This window comes from Diabrotica undecimpunctata, chromosome 7, assembly GCF_040954645.1.
Source record: "Diabrotica undecimpunctata isolate CICGRU chromosome 7, icDiaUnde3, whole genome shotgun sequence".
In the NCBI taxonomy this organism is placed as follows: domain Eukaryota; kingdom Metazoa; phylum Arthropoda; class Insecta; order Coleoptera; family Chrysomelidae; genus Diabrotica; species Diabrotica undecimpunctata.
In genome coordinates, this window is record NC_092809.1 from 144,793,469 (window position 1) to 144,811,540 (window position 18,072).

Consider the following 18,072-nt stretch of genomic DNA (forward strand, 5'->3'; position numbering starts at 1 on the left):
TCTGGATGAAGAGAAAATTAAGAAAATATAAACTTTGATTTGAATTACAAATAAAGAAGTACTGGAGAGGGTTGGTAAAGAAACAGAATTAATCACTACTATACAAACCAGAAAACTGGAATACCTAGGCCACGTGATGAGGGGACCGAAGTATGAAATTTTGAGACTCATAATACAGGGAAATATTCAAGGAAGATCTGTTGGCCGAAGGCAGAACTCATGGTTGAAGAATCAACGTGATTGGTATCAATGCAGATCGATTGATTTGTTTAGAGCAGCAAGTTCAAAGATAAAAATAGCCATTATGATTGCCAACCTCTGTAGGGAGACGGCACTCTAAGAAGAAGAAGACGTTGATATTTGAAAATCTATTAAAAATATACACTTGCGTGCATAGAAATCGGCCCACTGTAAACTTTTGACTTTAACTATATTTTTTTCAAGAAATATTCATCAGATCACAAAAACAAATATACTGTTTGAAAGACAATTTAATATGCTTTAATGTGAGTATAAATTTATCAAGAAGGCTTATCGTTTACATGCGTAGTAACCGGTAAACAAATGAAACGTGTTTATGTGGTGATTGTCACGAAAATAACAAATTTGTCTAATTGTAAAAGTATTGCCTTTGCAAGTGAAATTTGCATATTTTTCGTTTTTCATAATCTCAGCAGTGTTCAAGTGTGTTAGTTTAATGCATACTACACCACAAAAAGCCGCCCAAGTTATTGCTCTAATCGAAAATGGACTTAGTCAGCGAGCTGTTGCTAGACAATTGGATATGACACGCGCAGCGGTTCGAAGAGTGTGCCAACGTTATGAGGAGACTGGATCCTTTCATAGGCGACCTGGAACAGGCAGACGGCGATTCACAACCGCTCGTGATGGCCGCTTTATTGTGTCAACAACATTAAGAAATCGTCATCTTAATGCCGTTCAGGTGCAACGACAGCTCCGTGAGGTGCGAAGAGTGGCTGTTAGTCAGTGGACAGTGAGACGAAGACTGCGGGAAAATAACCTGACCCCTAAAACACCTGCGATTGGTCCAAAACTTACTCCAGCTCATCGGCAAGCACGCCTGCGTTTTTCACAGGATCATCGGAATTGGACGTTGGAACAATGGGGATCTGTTCTGTTCTCAGATGAGACCAAAATATACCTCTATGGTAGCGACCGAAGAAGGAAAGTGTACCGGAGACCAGGAGAGAGATTTGCAGAATGCTGCTTTAAAGAGCGGAGTGCTTATGGGGGTGGTTTCTGCATGATCTGGGGTGCAATTTCTATAGGAGCATGAACCGATCTTGAGTTCATTCATAGGGACGACCGTGTTCACGGAAGAAGAGGTTTAACGGCTGCCAGATATATAGAAGGAGATTTTAGCAATTCATGTGGTACCTTACGTCGACTACATTGGAGACGAATTTATCTTTATGCATGACAATGCAAGGGCACACACCGCAAGAATCGTGTAAGATTACATTGCAGAAGTCGGTTTTCAGGTTATAGACTGGCCAGCAAACAGTCCTGACCTAAATCCGATCGAACATTTATGGGATGAGCTAAAACGAAGAATTCGAGCTAGACTTCATACCCCAGACTCGATCCCAGAGCTTATTCTTGCAGCAGAAGAAGAGTGGCTTAACATCCCACAAGCAACAATAGCAAACTTGATTAGATCTATGCCTAATCGTATGAGAGATGTTATTAGGGCAAGAGGAGGTCATACCCATTATTAAAAAATTAAGTGTTAAGTTTTAAATTGTCAATAACCCTATTTATGTTAATAATAAAAAAGCTTAATTTGCTTAATGAATTCATTTCACTATGTTAAACATAGGAAGCCGAAATAAGTTTTCATAAATTTATACTCACATTAAAGCATATTAAATTGTCTTTCAAACAGTATATTTGTTTTTGTGATCTGATGAATATTTCTTGAAAAAAATATAGTTAAAGTCAAAAGTTTACAGTGAGCCGATTTCTATGCACGCAAGTTTATTTATGAAAATCAAACAAATTATGAATTATAGCTTACCTGTAATGCTTTCTTGCAATGTCTTTACACAAATCAAACACGAATTTGTAGCAATCCTTCGATATATTCTTGGAAATCAGACTCAACGTATTATTAGAGATGTTAACATTAACCAAATTCTTCGACAAATACGCCTTGTGCAGGATTTTCGCCGAATACATTGTAATTTCTTCAATTTCCTCCGATGTAGGAATAATCGTCGGTACAGAGGGTTGTGTTAAAGACGTGGGTGGTGTGTACGGAGGTGGGGGTTTGTTGGGGATTTCCCTGATGTACATCACAGGCATTTGCTCCTTCTGCAGTTGCTCCGTTATAGCCTTCATCTGAAAAAAGATACTATTAGTGAAAAAATAATCTCTGGTAAGTTGTTTACTCACCTCTTCCTCCACTGCCAACTGTTTTCGTAAGATTTCTTCAGCTTCGCTGACAAATATGCTTGACACAAGTTTGTTCTCTTCTACTGGACTGGATGGGGCTAAAAATATTTATTATTTATATAGTTATGGGGATTGTAACAAAAACAGCAAATTAAACTAACCATATATTGGGAACAAAATTGGGACGAAATGCTCGAAAAATGCTTCAAACGTGAGAAAAATTTAACATCAAATTCATTTTCAGCGACACATTAACCAGAAAATATGCAATTTTAAATAAAATTTGATATTATAAACAGTGCTTTACCGCCATATTGGGTACGCCATTTTGAATTTTTCAAATTCTAACATTAATTTCACATTCGGCGTGAAAAGAAATATAAACCATTCAATTTTGATTAGAATTAATGGTGTTTTTATTAATCTTTGTAGTTCTTTTTGAATTGGCTATTTTGTGAAGCAGATAAAATAAAACATTTCAACTTGCACAAAATTCAAGTGCTTTTTATGATTCTTAGATTTACAATAGTCTAACCCACTTGCTGAAATTTTAACGTCAACTTTACATTTTTGAAACTAAATACATCGAAAATTTCATTCTGAACAAAATTTTGAAAAAAATTATCAGTTTTGGCCTTCCATCTCGTGACTCAGCATTTCGTTTTTGATACTATGACGTCAAATTCAATATCATTTTTACCAAATACACTATTTCCGCGATAATTTGGTTGCCTCTTCCGCCTAACCAATGAACATTAAGCCCGAAACTGTACTCTCGTTACGTAATTCTTCCCCTTAAACCAATCAACACTGCAATCGACCTGCCCTCATTCAGTTTCAATCGCGAATAAATGGGTTTTGTATTCTTGTGTACCCTGGTGACGTAACTCAAGCATCCTCACCCCAGTCGGAAGAGACAACCGTAGTAAGTCTACGAACCGTGGGTCAAAACAGTCCCGCCATTTTGAATATTGAAATTATAACCTCAAATTCAATCCCATAAGACTAAAAATACACAATTTTTATTATTATTAATCGTCATATAAGGCGTCTCATTTTAAATCCGCCATTTTGTATTGAAATTCTGACAAACTCATATTTATTGAGCTAAAGAATATAAAATACATAATTTTAAAGACGATTTGAGTCATAATAGTCTCGCTATTTTGAATATTGAAATTATAACCTCAAATTAAATCCATGAGATTTAAAATGCACAATTTTTATTATTCTTGGCGTCCCATTTCTTGGCGTCCCATTTTGAATTCGCCAAAAAAAAATATAATATTTAATTCTCAATCCAAATCCTGAGACCCAAAATGTACAGAATATTTCATCTTGGAAATAACTAAGAACATTTATATATTCTTGGTCCACCAAATTGGATCCCTCATCTGAATTATGGCATTTTGACACCCGATTCAAGACACCAATATGGAAAACCTATAAATGTTCAATTTTTGGTTCTAAAATATCAGGTGCAGACATCTGGTCACTTCTACACGAGCATTTTTCACTTGGTATTGGAATTTGGCGAAGAATTGTTGAATTGTTTAGCAGAAATAGATTGACGAAGGCAATTGTAGAATACCGAACTAGGAAATACATGTATTGTCAGGAAAGACCACAATTTTGTTGGAAAAATGTCTTACTATAAAGAAGTGGGACATTGGATGGATAAAGAAGATTAGAATAAACTCAAATGGGCATCAGTAGACGTAGGGACAATTTTTTATGATGAATTATAATAATGATACAAATAAACTAAGTTAATATTAAAATGGCTCACCTCTTTCTGGAGAATTAGCAGGACTGATCAGATCATATGTGGTCACATACAAATCTTGTAATCTTGGACTTTTGTCTCCCCTAGACAAGCTGGCATCGGCTAAAATCTCAGAAACCCGTTTCTTCACATTCATTTTAGGCGAAGAATTCTCGGCATCGCTTTGACTCTTCGATTTAACACGTAAGTCTTCAATGTTCTTTTTATTCTTCATAGCTTTTTGATCTTTTGACAATACTACAAGTTCCGATACGTCACTAGAAGATCCTCCAGTTATAGACGATAAAGAATCGTGTTCTTTTTCTTCGTAACAAACTTCTTCCTTGCTAGTAGCAACAGAAGAATCGGAATCTGACCGAGCTTTTCCTATAAGACCATAGCTAAGATTTGAAATTACGTGAGAACTCTTCGAGGTAGTTTCTTCTTCGAAATCTTCAGTAATTGAACAGTCTTTATCACTTTTTTCAGTAACTTCTTTTGCTTCTAACTCTTTTGACAATTTTTCAGATTCTTCGATAGGATCTTCTTGGTTTTGAGATAGTTCATCGCTAATATCGTTAACTATAAATGATTCGTTAGATTTGTCAGAAAGTGCTACTTTGCTATCATCACTTTCATCTCCTATAGCATCATCTAGTGCTTTGTAATTATCTTCTACTTCATCGACTACATTTTCAAAAGTTTGTACAACATTTACGTTTACGGAAACGTCCCCAGTTTCTACGACGCTAGAATCTTTGTTAACCTTCAGAATTTCCTCAATAGAAACATTTTTAACACGTTCCAAATCGCTCACTTCTGTCTCAGCACATTCCAAACCACTCATTTCGGTCTTAGCATGGTCCAAATCGCTCAGTTCGATTTCAGCAAATTCCAAATCGCTCACTTCAGTTTTAGCACGTTCCAAATCCCTCACTTCAATTTTAGCACGTTCCAAATAGCTCACTTCGGTTTTAGCAAGTTCCAAATTGATCACTTCGTCTTCAACGTTTACTTTGTTTTCATCAAGTTCTATTTCGCTCGTTTGCTCTTCAGAAAGTTCCAATTCACTCACTTCACTTTCAGCACGTTTCAATTCGTTGTCTTCGAGTTTAGCACGTTCCAATTCGCTCTTTTCGCTTTCAACACGTTCCAATTCGCTTGCTTCGACTTTAGCACAACTTTCGCTTTCAGTATGTTCCAACTCACTCTTAATGAAGTCTTCGAGCGCCGATATATCCTGGAGCACATCACTTTCAGATTCTTTGGATAAACTGCCGCTGTCTTTTACCGATGGTATATCTGATTTGCTGATCTCAATCAATTTTTTTAAAGACTGACTCAAGCCATCTTCTATAGACTGGGATAAGCTGCTGTTTGACTGTATGGGAGATCCTGTCAGTTTTGTATCGTCTTCGTTTTGGGAGTTTAAGTCTAAAGATGCTCTTGATTGTTCTGAAGATATTGTTGATTTTGTTTTGGAGATATATTCCTCGATGCTAGGCTTTTTGAATTCTACAGTTGCTTTCAACTTCGTATCAGATTTATCTTCAGATTTGGATCTTAGAGGAGCTGAAGATATCGACGAACGTACTTCAGAGTTATCTTCCGCGGTTTTTGACGCAATAACTTCAGAAGATCTATTTGCTTTCGATCCAATGCTGCTCTCTTCAACTTTGGAACCTGTGATTTCTTCATTTTCTTCTGTCGCAGATATAACATCTTCTACAGAACCTGATAATGGTGATATATTATCTTCTTGAGTTTTTGATATAATAACATCAGATAATCTTGACACTTTTGATCCAGCACTATCTTCTTCATGTTTGAAGTCATTGCTTTTAACAGAACTTGTATTTCCTTCATTTTCTTCTGTCTCAGAGGTTGACAATTGATATTTAATATTTTCTTCAGATTTGGAAGTACTTAGTTGTGATTTGGACTGATCTTCATCTATTACGGACTTAACTTCCGAAGAATGTGATATAATTTCTTCATTTCCTGGCATAAAGTCTTCAACTGCTCTTATAGAAATCTCTCGGTCGTCACTTTTAGATTTTTGTGAACTATCCTCAGAAATTTCGACACTTTTAATCACTTGATCGCCCGTATCTTCTAGTTCGTTGATAATTTGGCTCAATTTAGACAATATTTCTTCCGATTCGGTCAGACTGTCCTTCAATTGAACGTTTGCCGAGCAATCTTCGGGAATTGTCTTCACTTCCGGTTCTCCGAGCAACTCGAGGATCTGCTGAGATTGGTTTAGAGTTTCTCTGGAATCTGCTGCAACTGGAACGTTCACATTACTAACGTCTGCATTTTCGGTAACTAAAGAAATGTTTTCTGGGATATTTTCTGTAATTTGTTGTTCAACAGCTTCTTTGTTTGCTAAGTTCTTCAGTTCTACTGATCTAGTTACATGTTTGGATAAATCTGGATCTGTAGAGAGCTTTGTAGTATCCGATTGCGTTATTACTTCTTCGTTTTTATTAGCTGAATGTTTAGATATATGAGTTTTGAATTGCTCCGATAAAATGGACGAAGGTTTTAACTTTGAGGACTCTTCCGAAATACTGCGGCTATTCTTTTCATCTAAATTTATTTCTTCTAATGAAGGAATCATCTCTGTATCCTTTTCTAACGACGTAATTTTTTCTGAAGTGCTTTCTCTGGATTTTTCCAAACTAGGAACATTTTCTTCGACTGCTTCAGCTGAAGCAGTTATTAATTTCTTAGGTGCAGTCATAGACCTGGTTCTGTTCGTTTCTATGACGGATATTCCCGCTTCTGAATCAGTCCTGTCAAATTTGTCGCTGACAATGTCTTCTGCGAGGCTTTCGTCGGATTTTCTGCTGTGTATAATGTTAAGAGTCGAAATATCGTCTTGGATCTGGTTAAAATTGTTGATCAATATATCGATGCTTTGGTCAACGCCATCGACTTCTGTAAGTGGCATAGATTCCTTTTCAAAATCGGACAAATAGTCTTTTTCGGTAGTTGGTTGCGTTGGAATGTTTTCACTCTCACTTAAGTTATCGCTAGTCTTTTTAAATAAAGATTTCGTTCTGATGGAATAACCGCGGGCACTTTTGCAGAAATGCTCCAGGTCTAACTGCGACATCGGGTAGATTTTGTCATCGGTGAATTTCTTTTCTTCTATGCCCGTCAAGTTGAGCCATAATTGGTTGAGCTGTTTGCCCTTGAAGTGGAATTTCTCCTGAGATTTGGAGCTACTAGGTTTTTGCGAAATAATAGCACTCGCAGTTGACTCTAGGACCGCTATCCTCTTTTCTTCTTCCAACAGCTTTTTGTGCCATTGCAGCAGCTCTTCCGCGGCTTTCCTACGCTTTTTAAGCGCTTCTTCTCGCATCAAAAGCGTCCTGAAAGAAACAACAAGTTAGAAAACTAGCAAATATGAAATGAATACAAATTTGTAATACCTTCAAGTGTAATTCATGTATTATTTACATGTTACGACAAATGTAGTTGTCATAAAACTAATAACACGACTAGAACACGAGCGCTGACTAATTTTAAAACATCTATTTCCTCCGTATAGGAAATTTCCTCGGCACAAAACAAACTTTTGGCATTCTTCCAACAGGATATCTAATATTAGGCAGTTTGTTTTTAATCATCATTTCTAAATCTCATAATAACAACCTTAACTACTACACATAATTAAGGAGTTATTTTTAAAACGGCAGAGTCTTTGTGGACAACAGTCGGCAACATGGGCGGTACAAATTGACTTTCCGGCGGGTTTGCCGATTATATTTGTAAATATGCCTGAAAGTTTTTTAACAAACTAAAATCTTTATTTCATTTTATTTTATTTTCTTTATTTTCTTTCATTTTATTTATTTTTTTTTTGCAACATTTCTCCTTATTCTAAACTGCGAATAACAGGAACATAAGGCACAAAAACATGAAAAGCTTATATATAAGTGTATAGAAATAAAGAAACGAGAAAAAGGGAACATAAAAACACAAAAAACGAGAAACTGAAGACAAAAAGAGTTAAGAGGCAAAAGAATTCAAAAAAGAAGAAAACATGGGACAGAAATATTGGAAGAAGTGATGAAAAGACGCAAATAACGAAAAAAGCATCAAGGGAGAGGAGCGAAAAGTCGTGAAGTACGGGTTTATACGTAAAAAACCTAATAAACAAGAAAGTAAGGAAGCAATGGACCAAAAACAGAAAAAAAAGGTGAGAACGACAACAAGTAAATTAAGAACTTGTTAAAAAATTTAGAGGTTTAAGGGGTTATGCTCAATTCGTAGTTAAAATGAGCAACATTCAAATAAACTATCGTTTATTTGAAGTTTGAACGTTTATTTGAATTCGTTGAATAGATGGCAGCATGTGCATCATATTCTATATTTTAATTTTCCCGAAATGTAATTCTCTGAACAGCGACATTGTTGCCAGCTATGCCAAGTACTAGTACTTACGATTGGTACAGTTCGCTCTCAATCGGCAGCCTTCTTCAATGTAAGTTGATATTTAGTTACTAGTTAAAGTTTCACAAATTCTAAGTTTCGGAGTGGATCATTCGATATAATTTTTATATCCTGTTACTGTTTATTTACCTTTGAGGTTAAGTTGCTGTTTTGATTTTGAGTGTTGTTTTTTTAGTTTTCTAAACATTTTAACTTCTTGTTTCCTAATATTGATTGACTGAATATTTTTTAACAATTCTTAGCATTAAAAATATATGTTAACACTAAAAAGTGTATTTATCCTACTATACATATTTTTAATTAATTTTAAACGTTTACTGATTTTTCAAATTAAAATTTAATAAATATGATCATAATTTTCTTCATTCCTTTTTTTTTGTGTAGAAAATTATGAGAATAGGAAAAACTACAGAGCGTTCCAGGTTAAGAAAATAACATTGCGGAGATAGGGCCATGTATTTCTTATGGACGATAGAAGCGCAGCGATGCCACGACGAACACAAGAACGATTCAGGGCTGTATTATTTGTAATTTCGTTTCCACAGACATGAATTAAAATTGATGTTTTTAACGTAATTGACCAAAAGTGCCCATTCGAAACAAGAGATGAAAAGTAGGGAAAATGATTTTAATTAAATAAATAGTATTTTTACAAAGGACAATTTTTTTTATATTATTTTAATTATAGTAACGACAGTTTGTAGAAAATATCGCTTAGCTAAATCATGCATTTTGCAGGCTACTAAAGATAAGTAATTAAACGGACCGCTGTGTGTAGCGCGGTTGTCCAGCTATCCGTTGGAATGCATATATCTAATTACTAATTGCAACTTAAAATAATACGGTGTGCGTATGTCAGCGATTTTATGTCGTTCTCTGACTACATAATGATAATAAGGCTTTGTGGTTCTTTAGTAGTTATTCTGACTTTACAGCTAATGTTAATTGGAAATGGAAATTCAAAAATTATGCCAAGGCTATATCTTGGACATCCGTGCAAAAAAAACTGTTTTAAATGTATTTCATTATCATGTAAATTTAAGAAGTGGTGAAAGTGTTAGAAATTTAATCGACAAAGGAAGTGCTATGACGGGAGTAAGTTTTAGTACTATTTCTAAAATACGCAAAGAAGCGGCGGAAGGAGGACTAAGGACTATAAAAAAAAACAAGAAAACGTACCAAAAGTAGAGTGAACAGCAGAAAGTTCACTTACGATGCAGTAGTTCATACGCGGCTACGTGCCATCGTGCATAGTTTTTTCTTTAAAAATGTACCGCCGACATAGAACAAAATTTTTGCACTGTTTAAAAAAGACAAAGATTTAGCAAACATGTTACGCACAACGATGTGGAGAATACTCCATGAAATGAAGTTTATTTTTTGCAAACGAGAAGTAAAGTCAAGCATGATTGAACGGCCCGATATTCTAAAATGGGGGCATCAGTATTTGAGTGAGATAAAAAAATTTCGTTCTCAAGGATACACAGTCGTTTATTTGGACGAAACTTGGGTGAATGTTGGACATAGTGTTTCCAAAGAATGGAAGGACCTCTCAGTGACTTCAACCAGGGATGCGTTTGTTAAGGGGTTGTCAACAGGCCTAAAAGAGCCGACAAAACGAGGCCCCCGATTTGTTATAGTGCATGCAGGTAGCGAATTGGGCTTTGTAGAAGGTGCTGATTTTTGGTTATTAGCTAAAAAAACTCAGAGGACTATCATGATGAGATGGATGGTCCTATATTTTAACAATGGTTTAAGGAAAAGCTGTTTCCTAATCTTCCAGAGAAAACTGTTGTGGTGATGGACAACGCTTCGTAACATTCGAGGAGAGAAGAAGTGATTCCGACACGGGCCTTCAATAAAGATCAAATTAAGACATGGTTACTGGAGAAAGATATATTTTTTGAAGAAAATTATTTAAAATCAGAGGTCATGAGAGTTGTAAACACATACAAAGAAAAATTCATAAAATATAAAATCGACGAGATGTGTAAAAAGAAAAATGTTGCTCCATACCATTGTGAGTTAAATCCAATTGAAATAGTATGGAGTCAAGTCAAAAGACATATTGCCTCACACAACACAGAGTTTAAGACCGCCGCTATGGAACAATTAATAAGAAATGCATTTGGTGTAGTAACAGTGGAAAACTGGAAAAACTATTGTAAACTGGCTATTAAGGAAGAGCAAAAATTGTGAGTTATTGACGGGTTGATGGACGATTTTGATCCTGTGGTAATAAATGTGACGGTTGACAGTGACAGTAATGAAAGTGATAGCGATGATACCGAAGATGAGGATGATGTTAATATGCAGTGAGTAAATTATGTGATAGTGTGCAAATCGGCGGACACAAAGTGCCAAATTCGAAATGTCTGTAAATAATAGTCCGGCAAAAGTGAAAATTGGGTAATAGTGCGAAAAATTTCATGTAACAAGAGGAAGAAGAATAAGAAGATAAAATATAACTTTGATACGCCGAAATTTATTCGGACACCCTGTATATTTCAAAATAATTTTAAAATGTAGCTTTTATCAACTTACAAACTAATAATTTAAAATATTTTTAATATTTTTACTCTTTCGCTGTAATCTTCCGTTCCGTTAGTGGTAATTCACCCTGTATACAATGAAAAATTTTAATGTATGTAATTGTGGTTATTACTTACATGAAAATAAACATACAGCTGCACTTGTTCTTTTTTTAGTTACATCTTATCTAAAGCTTTAATCAATAAGTAATGTTAAACAATAGTAAAATTTAACTATCTTTATTAGACCTATAATAATTACATACCTATATCTGCCAATAAAAGAAACCAGTATTTATAATGCATTATTTTGTATTCAACTATATATATCCTTTTATTAGTGAAATTAATTAACTAAAACTACACAGTGCTGAATACGGCTCTGATTAGAATGAATCATATATCGGCAATCTAATAGCAGCACGTGCCTGAGAGTTTTGGCAACACTGATCTTCATAAGCGCAATGTTAATTTCTTAACTTGAATCAAAGTACTAATCTCTCTAATCAATAACAAATACCATTTTAGAATAATTTGATGACCTTATTGTATTTACACAGCATTCCGACGACAATTCTTAATTCTTTACCTGCTCAAAAATATTTATTTCAAACTGATAAAGAAATTTGTAATTGTTTGAAATGCAAGTAAATAATGATCAAAAAGGGATTATGCTACAAGTGAATGAAGATTAAGTTACTATTTATTTATAAAAGCAGTATTTCTAAGAAATCTAAAATATGTAAGTCAGTTGAAAAACAGCGTCACTACAATAATTTTTTTTTTTTTTTTTTTTCATATCGAATGTCAATGGTGGAAGTTTTTTCCTAAGAAAATTCACATTTTCATCTCATTTCTAATTATTACTCAAGTAAATTTCAATAATTTTTTTCACTTACGGAAATATTTAAATGTACTGACAAAAATTAATCGATGATTACATAATATTGTTTTGTCTATAACTTGAATTTTCTAAAAAGTGAAAGAAACTGGAATTGTTTTTTTATAGACAAGCCATAAGCTAGAGCTTGCCTAATCTATGTATTACGTAAAAACGTATTTGGGGGGCTGTAAAAGGCGATTTTAATTGAAAAACAGGAGATAATTTCATGACGTCGTCGTTACCTAATTCCTAATTTGCCAGAAAAAACAATTGTGATGACGGATAATGCTCCTCATCATAACAGGAAATTGGAGAAAGTTCCAACACTGCTTTCAATAAAGAAGAAGTACAAACATGGCTTCTATCAAGAGATATGTATTTTTTGAAGAAAATTATTTAAAAACAGAACTGTTGGAAGTTGTCAAATAAGGCAAATTACGATATATAAAAGAAGTTATTGCACAACAACACAATTTGAAAAGTCTGCGTTTTCTGCCCTATCACTGTGAGCTCAACCCCATAGATTTGGTATGAAGCGAAGTGAAAAGATATTTTGCCGCACACAACAAAACATTTTAAAAGGGGGCCTAAGAGTAATTTTACCCGTACAATTCGACAGATATAGCTGCAATGCTCAAGGTCACTTCATCGATAAACGGAGGAGCCGATAGTCAGTTGTATGCAATTTTTCGAAGCGTAAACATCCATATAAAACCTACGTTGCTATTTGCTACGTTGTCAGATAACCTCGTAATTCGTGAAATAGTGATTGTTTGTTGAATTTTCATAATATTCTAGTACGCAAGAGGTGAAATTTCTTATTATTTTATTTCTTATTATTAAAATGAATCACGTAAGTGCCGTAAAAAATCGGGTTCTGAGTGCACAAGCTCGTGAAATTATATACTCGGTTTTAAAATTTACGCAACAGGAAGCAGAAGGAAATGTTCTTCTTATTGAGTTATCGAAAGTGCAAGAACGAGTAGCTGCTTTGACAGGTAAATCGATTGTATAATTATATTAAAATGTATATAATATATTATAAATGTTTTGCATACTTAGATTACCATTTTTTGTTATAAATCAATTAAAAAAAGAGATGGTGTTATAGAGATATAGAAAATAATCGAATAAGAGGAAGAAGTTAATATAATATTCAATTGTAATATTGTAGTAGAGAAAGTATGAGGATGGAATTCCACAAACTTGGGTTTCGCTGGAAAAAAACAGTCGACAACAGAAAAATGTTGATAGAGAAACACGAAATTAGACATTTAAGGCTGTAATATCTGAGGAATATCAAGGAAGCAAGAAATGCAAATAAATTTATAGTGTTTACTGACGAAACTTATTTACTTACGAGCCATATTGCAAAAAACAATTGGTGTGATACCAGTAATAATGGACTTAAAAAACCAGTGTCAAAAGGGCAACGTTTAATTATTGTTGGGGCAGGAACTGAACAAGGTTTTGTTCCTGGTTCTTATGTGAGGTGGAAGTCGACGTCAAAATCTGGAGACTATCATGATGACATGAACTATGCAAATTTTAAAAAATGGTTGGAAGAAAATCTTTTGTGTAACTTGCCTCCGAATAGTGTAATAGTGTTAGATAATGCGCCATACCATAATACACAGGAAGATAAATGTCCCACATCTGCATCGAAAAAGTGTGTTATGCAGGAATGGCTTCGGGAAAGAAATATTGCATATACTGCCTCTATGTTGAAGCCTGATCTCTATAACATAATAAAATTGCATAAACCTCGTTATGTAAAATATGCAATCGATAGAATTATACGAGCACAAGGACATGATGTATTTAGACTCCCACCATACCATCCAGATTTGAATCCCATTGAAATGGTTTGGGCAGCTTTGAAATCATATGTAGGAGCCAGAAATGTAGACTTTACATTTACATCAATCCAGCAGCTGTCGGACGAATTTTTTGAAACCTTTCCTGTGGAGGAGTGGAAAAAAATAACAGACAAAGTCATCGCAACTGAACGTGAATTGATGTCAAAAGAGCCACTAATTGATGTAGTCGTAGATCGTATTGTTATTAATCCAGATGAAGATTCAGATAGCGACGATTTACAATTAAATTCCGACAGCGAAAATAGCGAACTTGATATTTGAAAATAAAAACAGGTAAATTTATTTTTATAAGCTTATTTCCACAACCGTCGGAAACAATTTATTTTAACTAAATATCGCAATTCTTAGTATGAAACAAATTTAGCTTTCTAATTTAATAGATTTCCATTCATTCAGTTCATTTTAATGATTATGACTAATAACTTCAGCAAATAACATATTTTATCAATTACCTCAAACATTTTAACTTTGATATTAGGGCTCTGATAATAAATATAATTATAAACTCATTACAGTAATTATGGAGTATTAATATTACAGTTCAATGGACAACCTCTAAAATAATATTCGATTAGGCAACACAGCATCAATCAATGTCTGGTCGAGTCAAATCGTCACCATCGCAGTTATTTCTGTTTACTTGTACCTACCTAGATTTTAAAAGTAGCTAGAGACGTAAAAGACATTTTGAAAAAACCTAAAACCCATTTTAACGGATGTAAGACCGATTTTAAAAGTACCTAGAGATGTAAAAGTTGAATAAAAGGTACCTATACAGCGTTCCACGTTAAGAAAATAACATTAGGCTTATGGAGATCAGTGTTGCAAAAACTCTCAGGCATGAGGTATACTAGATTGTCGATATATTTTTCGAATTTCCATTTTCAATTAACATTTAACTGTAAAGTCAGAATAACAACTGAAGAACCACAAAGCCTTATTATCATTATGTAGTCTCAGAGAACGACATAAAATCGCTGACATACGTACACCGTATTATTTTAAGTTGCAATTAGTAATTAGATATATGCATTCAAAGCGGTCCGTTTATTTGCTTTTAAATCTTTAATAGCCGACAAAGTGCATGATTTAACAACTAAGCAATATTTTCTACTGATTTCTATGATTCATGGTATATGATATTCTTACCGAAAAACAAATAAACTGTCGTTACTATAATTAAAATAAGATAAAATAAAATTATCTTTTGTAAATACTATTTATTAAATTAAAATCATTTTCCCTACTTTTCATCTCTTGTTTCGAATGGGCACTTTTAATTTAAAAACATTAATTTAATTCATGTCTGTGAAAACGAAAATACAAATTATACAACCCTGAATCGTGCTTGTGTTCATCGTGGCATCGCTGCGCTTCTATCGTCCATAAAAAATACATGGCCCTATCTCCGCAATGTTATTTTCTTAACGTGGAACGCTCTATAGAAACGTTTAAATGATTACTGTATTACCTAGAGACTACCGTTGATATAAGAGTACCGCCCAAGTACTTGTGACTGATTTTGGAAGTACCCAGTGATGTGTAAATGAATAGTACCCAGTGAATACAAAATCATTTGGGAAGTTAAGAGGGCTAGCTACAAGACGAAAAAAAAGATAAGTAGGAATAACAAGGAAATACCCTACTCAATTTAAAAAGTTTAGTACGCTCCTGACCATCTTCAGCGACCGTCTACTTGAGTGTAAATAAGTTCGTAACAAAATAATTAGAGAACCACCAACGACAATAATATTGTCAATTAAAGCTAATTAAGATAATAACGATAAACTTTTTCACGGAATGAACACTACGACACGCCTAAGTACTTGGCACACTATATCTTCTTTTATAAGCGATGAATTATAGAGCTAAGAATACAGATTAACATTTATTATTGTTATGTAATTAACAAAGCAAGAAAAATGTTGGTTTAAGGGGTTACATACATGGGTCTTGTGTTTTCAAAAAATCGATTTATTTTTTTATTCCATATGAAAGTATAAAGTATTCACACCAACTTTGAGGTAAATTCGAGTAATATTACTGAAGTTTAGATATTTGAATACCGCGCGGTCGGTACGTGCGCTCTCAGTTTAAAAACTTTAAACGACTTTTTCTCAAAACTTTGTTTTTCCGTGCTGTTGGCACGATTTCTCGAGAACGAATCGATCAATCTTGCTGAAACTTTGCACAGTTCATCTTTATAGTATTGTGTCATGATTGAACGAAGGTATTTTCAATCGGTCGCCTCGTTCTTGTTTTATACGAAAAAAATATTTAAAAACTTCATTTTTTTTCAGTCCCTTCGTTCAATCACGAAACGATACTACAAAGATGAACTGTGCAAAGTTTCAGCAAAATCCATCGATCCATTGTCGAGAAATCATACCTATTGCACGGAAAAACGAAGTTTCGAAAAAAAGCGTTTGAAGTTTTTAAACTGAAAGAGCACAAACCGACCGAACGGTATTCAAATCTGTATAACTCCGTACAAATTTACTCAAATTTACTTCAAATTTGATGTGAATACTCTTGAAGTACTATACTTTCATATGAAACAAAAAAAAATAGATTTTTTGAAAATACAAGACCTATGTAACTTCTTAAACGACGTATCAGGTAAGAACCGTACCAATTTTTCACTTCTACAGAGACTATTCGTCTAATGAGGAATTTGAATTCAAATATTAAACTAATCACTTAACAACTCACCTTTTAATGTGTTTCTGTTGCTCTCTCGATGGTAAATCCTTGGAAGACGCTTCGACTTCTGATATTTCTGAGACTACTGAATGAGTCATCGACTGATGTGACGTAATGCTGAAGACATCGCTATGCTTTTCCTTATCGCTAGAGCTTCTCTTCGTAACCGACGTTTCCGACCTTATAAACTCCGTGTGACTCTGAAGAACCTGTAAAGTAGTTATAAATTAAAATAAAAGCGAACTGTCTATTTGAAGAATGGTTAATTGCTTTAACGCCCGTAATTACCTTTAAAGGTCCGGATAATCTTCTTTCTCTCGAACTATGCACTTTCATCTTAGACATCATATTGTCTGTAGAAAGTTGTTGTCGGATTAGATTCCTCTGTTCTTTAAGAACGATTTTCCTTTCTATCGATGCAGCCCTTTGCATTTGCTTAAGCCTGAAATAAATGATTATTTTATAACGGGTTCACAATATTTAACAGTACCTAGAAACGCAACACTATGTTAAAAGTAGTAATGTATCTAGAAACATAAGAATCATAGTGACAATACCTAGAAACATAAGTGGACCCTCGCTCCGACCATAGGATCGTATCATTATCGATCGATAAGTAAAATAAATGCTTAAATGTCAATGCTATGCTCTAGGCGAGAATACGATGCGATGGTCACCGTTATAAACGTACCCTAAGACTGATTTTAAAAGTACTTAAAGACATAAGAACAACTTTAAAGACACCTAGAGTCGAATGAGTTATTTTAAAAGATATATGAGTGACTTTAAAAGTACCTAGACACATATGACTTATAATAAGACTTTTTTGAGGTCCCTAAAGGCTTTTAGTGTAAAAATCATTTTAACAGTACCTAGAGTAATTTTAAAGGCCCCTAGAGATATAACAGTAATTTGAGAAAACATAAAATGACATTAAGAGTGCAATATTTTATTACCTTAACATGTGCAATATTTTATTCTAACGTAAAAGTGATTTCTAGGGATACCTAGAACGATTGAACGATTCTAAAAGTACCAATAGATATAAAACTCGTATTAAAGGCACCCAGATGCATAGCAGACATTTTAAAAGACGTAAAAGTAACTAGGGCCGTAATATTCATTTTAAAAGACGTAAGCGTATGATTTTGCATACCTAGAGACACAAGAATGATTTTAAAAGTACTTAAAGCCGTATGAATTATCTTAAGAAGTACCTAGAAACGAAATATTGATTTTCCATCTATCTATAGACGTGTGCACAATTAGAAAATCACCTAGAGAAAATGGGAACTGGGCTACATTTCAGTGTTTCAAAAAAGCAGACAATCAATAAATGTTCATCTTACGAACTATCATTTGGATCGCCGTGATTGAAAAACGCTGTAGAAAGTCGATTTTAATTGAGAAACAAGAGATAATTTCATGGCG

The 18,072-nt window shown here is 34.1% G+C and overlaps 1 protein-coding gene across 1 annotated transcript in view; it reads right to left on the reverse strand.

The window, feature by feature from the left end:
* The window catches only part of LOC140445979 (uncharacterized), a 61,783-nt gene that overhangs the window by 9,490 nt on the left and 34,221 nt on the right, over nucleotides 1-18,072 (reverse strand). Inside the window, exons 7-11 of the mRNA XM_072538453.1 lie at nucleotides 16,930-17,083; nucleotides 16,651-16,850; nucleotides 4,205-7,560; nucleotides 2,416-2,513; nucleotides 2,039-2,361 (exon numbers count right to left, since the gene is read on the reverse strand). Of these exons, the coding sequence (XP_072394554.1) occupies nucleotides 2,039-2,361; nucleotides 2,416-2,513; nucleotides 4,205-7,560; nucleotides 16,651-16,850; nucleotides 16,930-17,083 (4,131 nt within the window). The remainder of the gene's footprint in view (nucleotides 1-2,038; nucleotides 2,362-2,415; nucleotides 2,514-4,204; nucleotides 7,561-16,650; nucleotides 16,851-16,929; nucleotides 17,084-18,072) is intronic.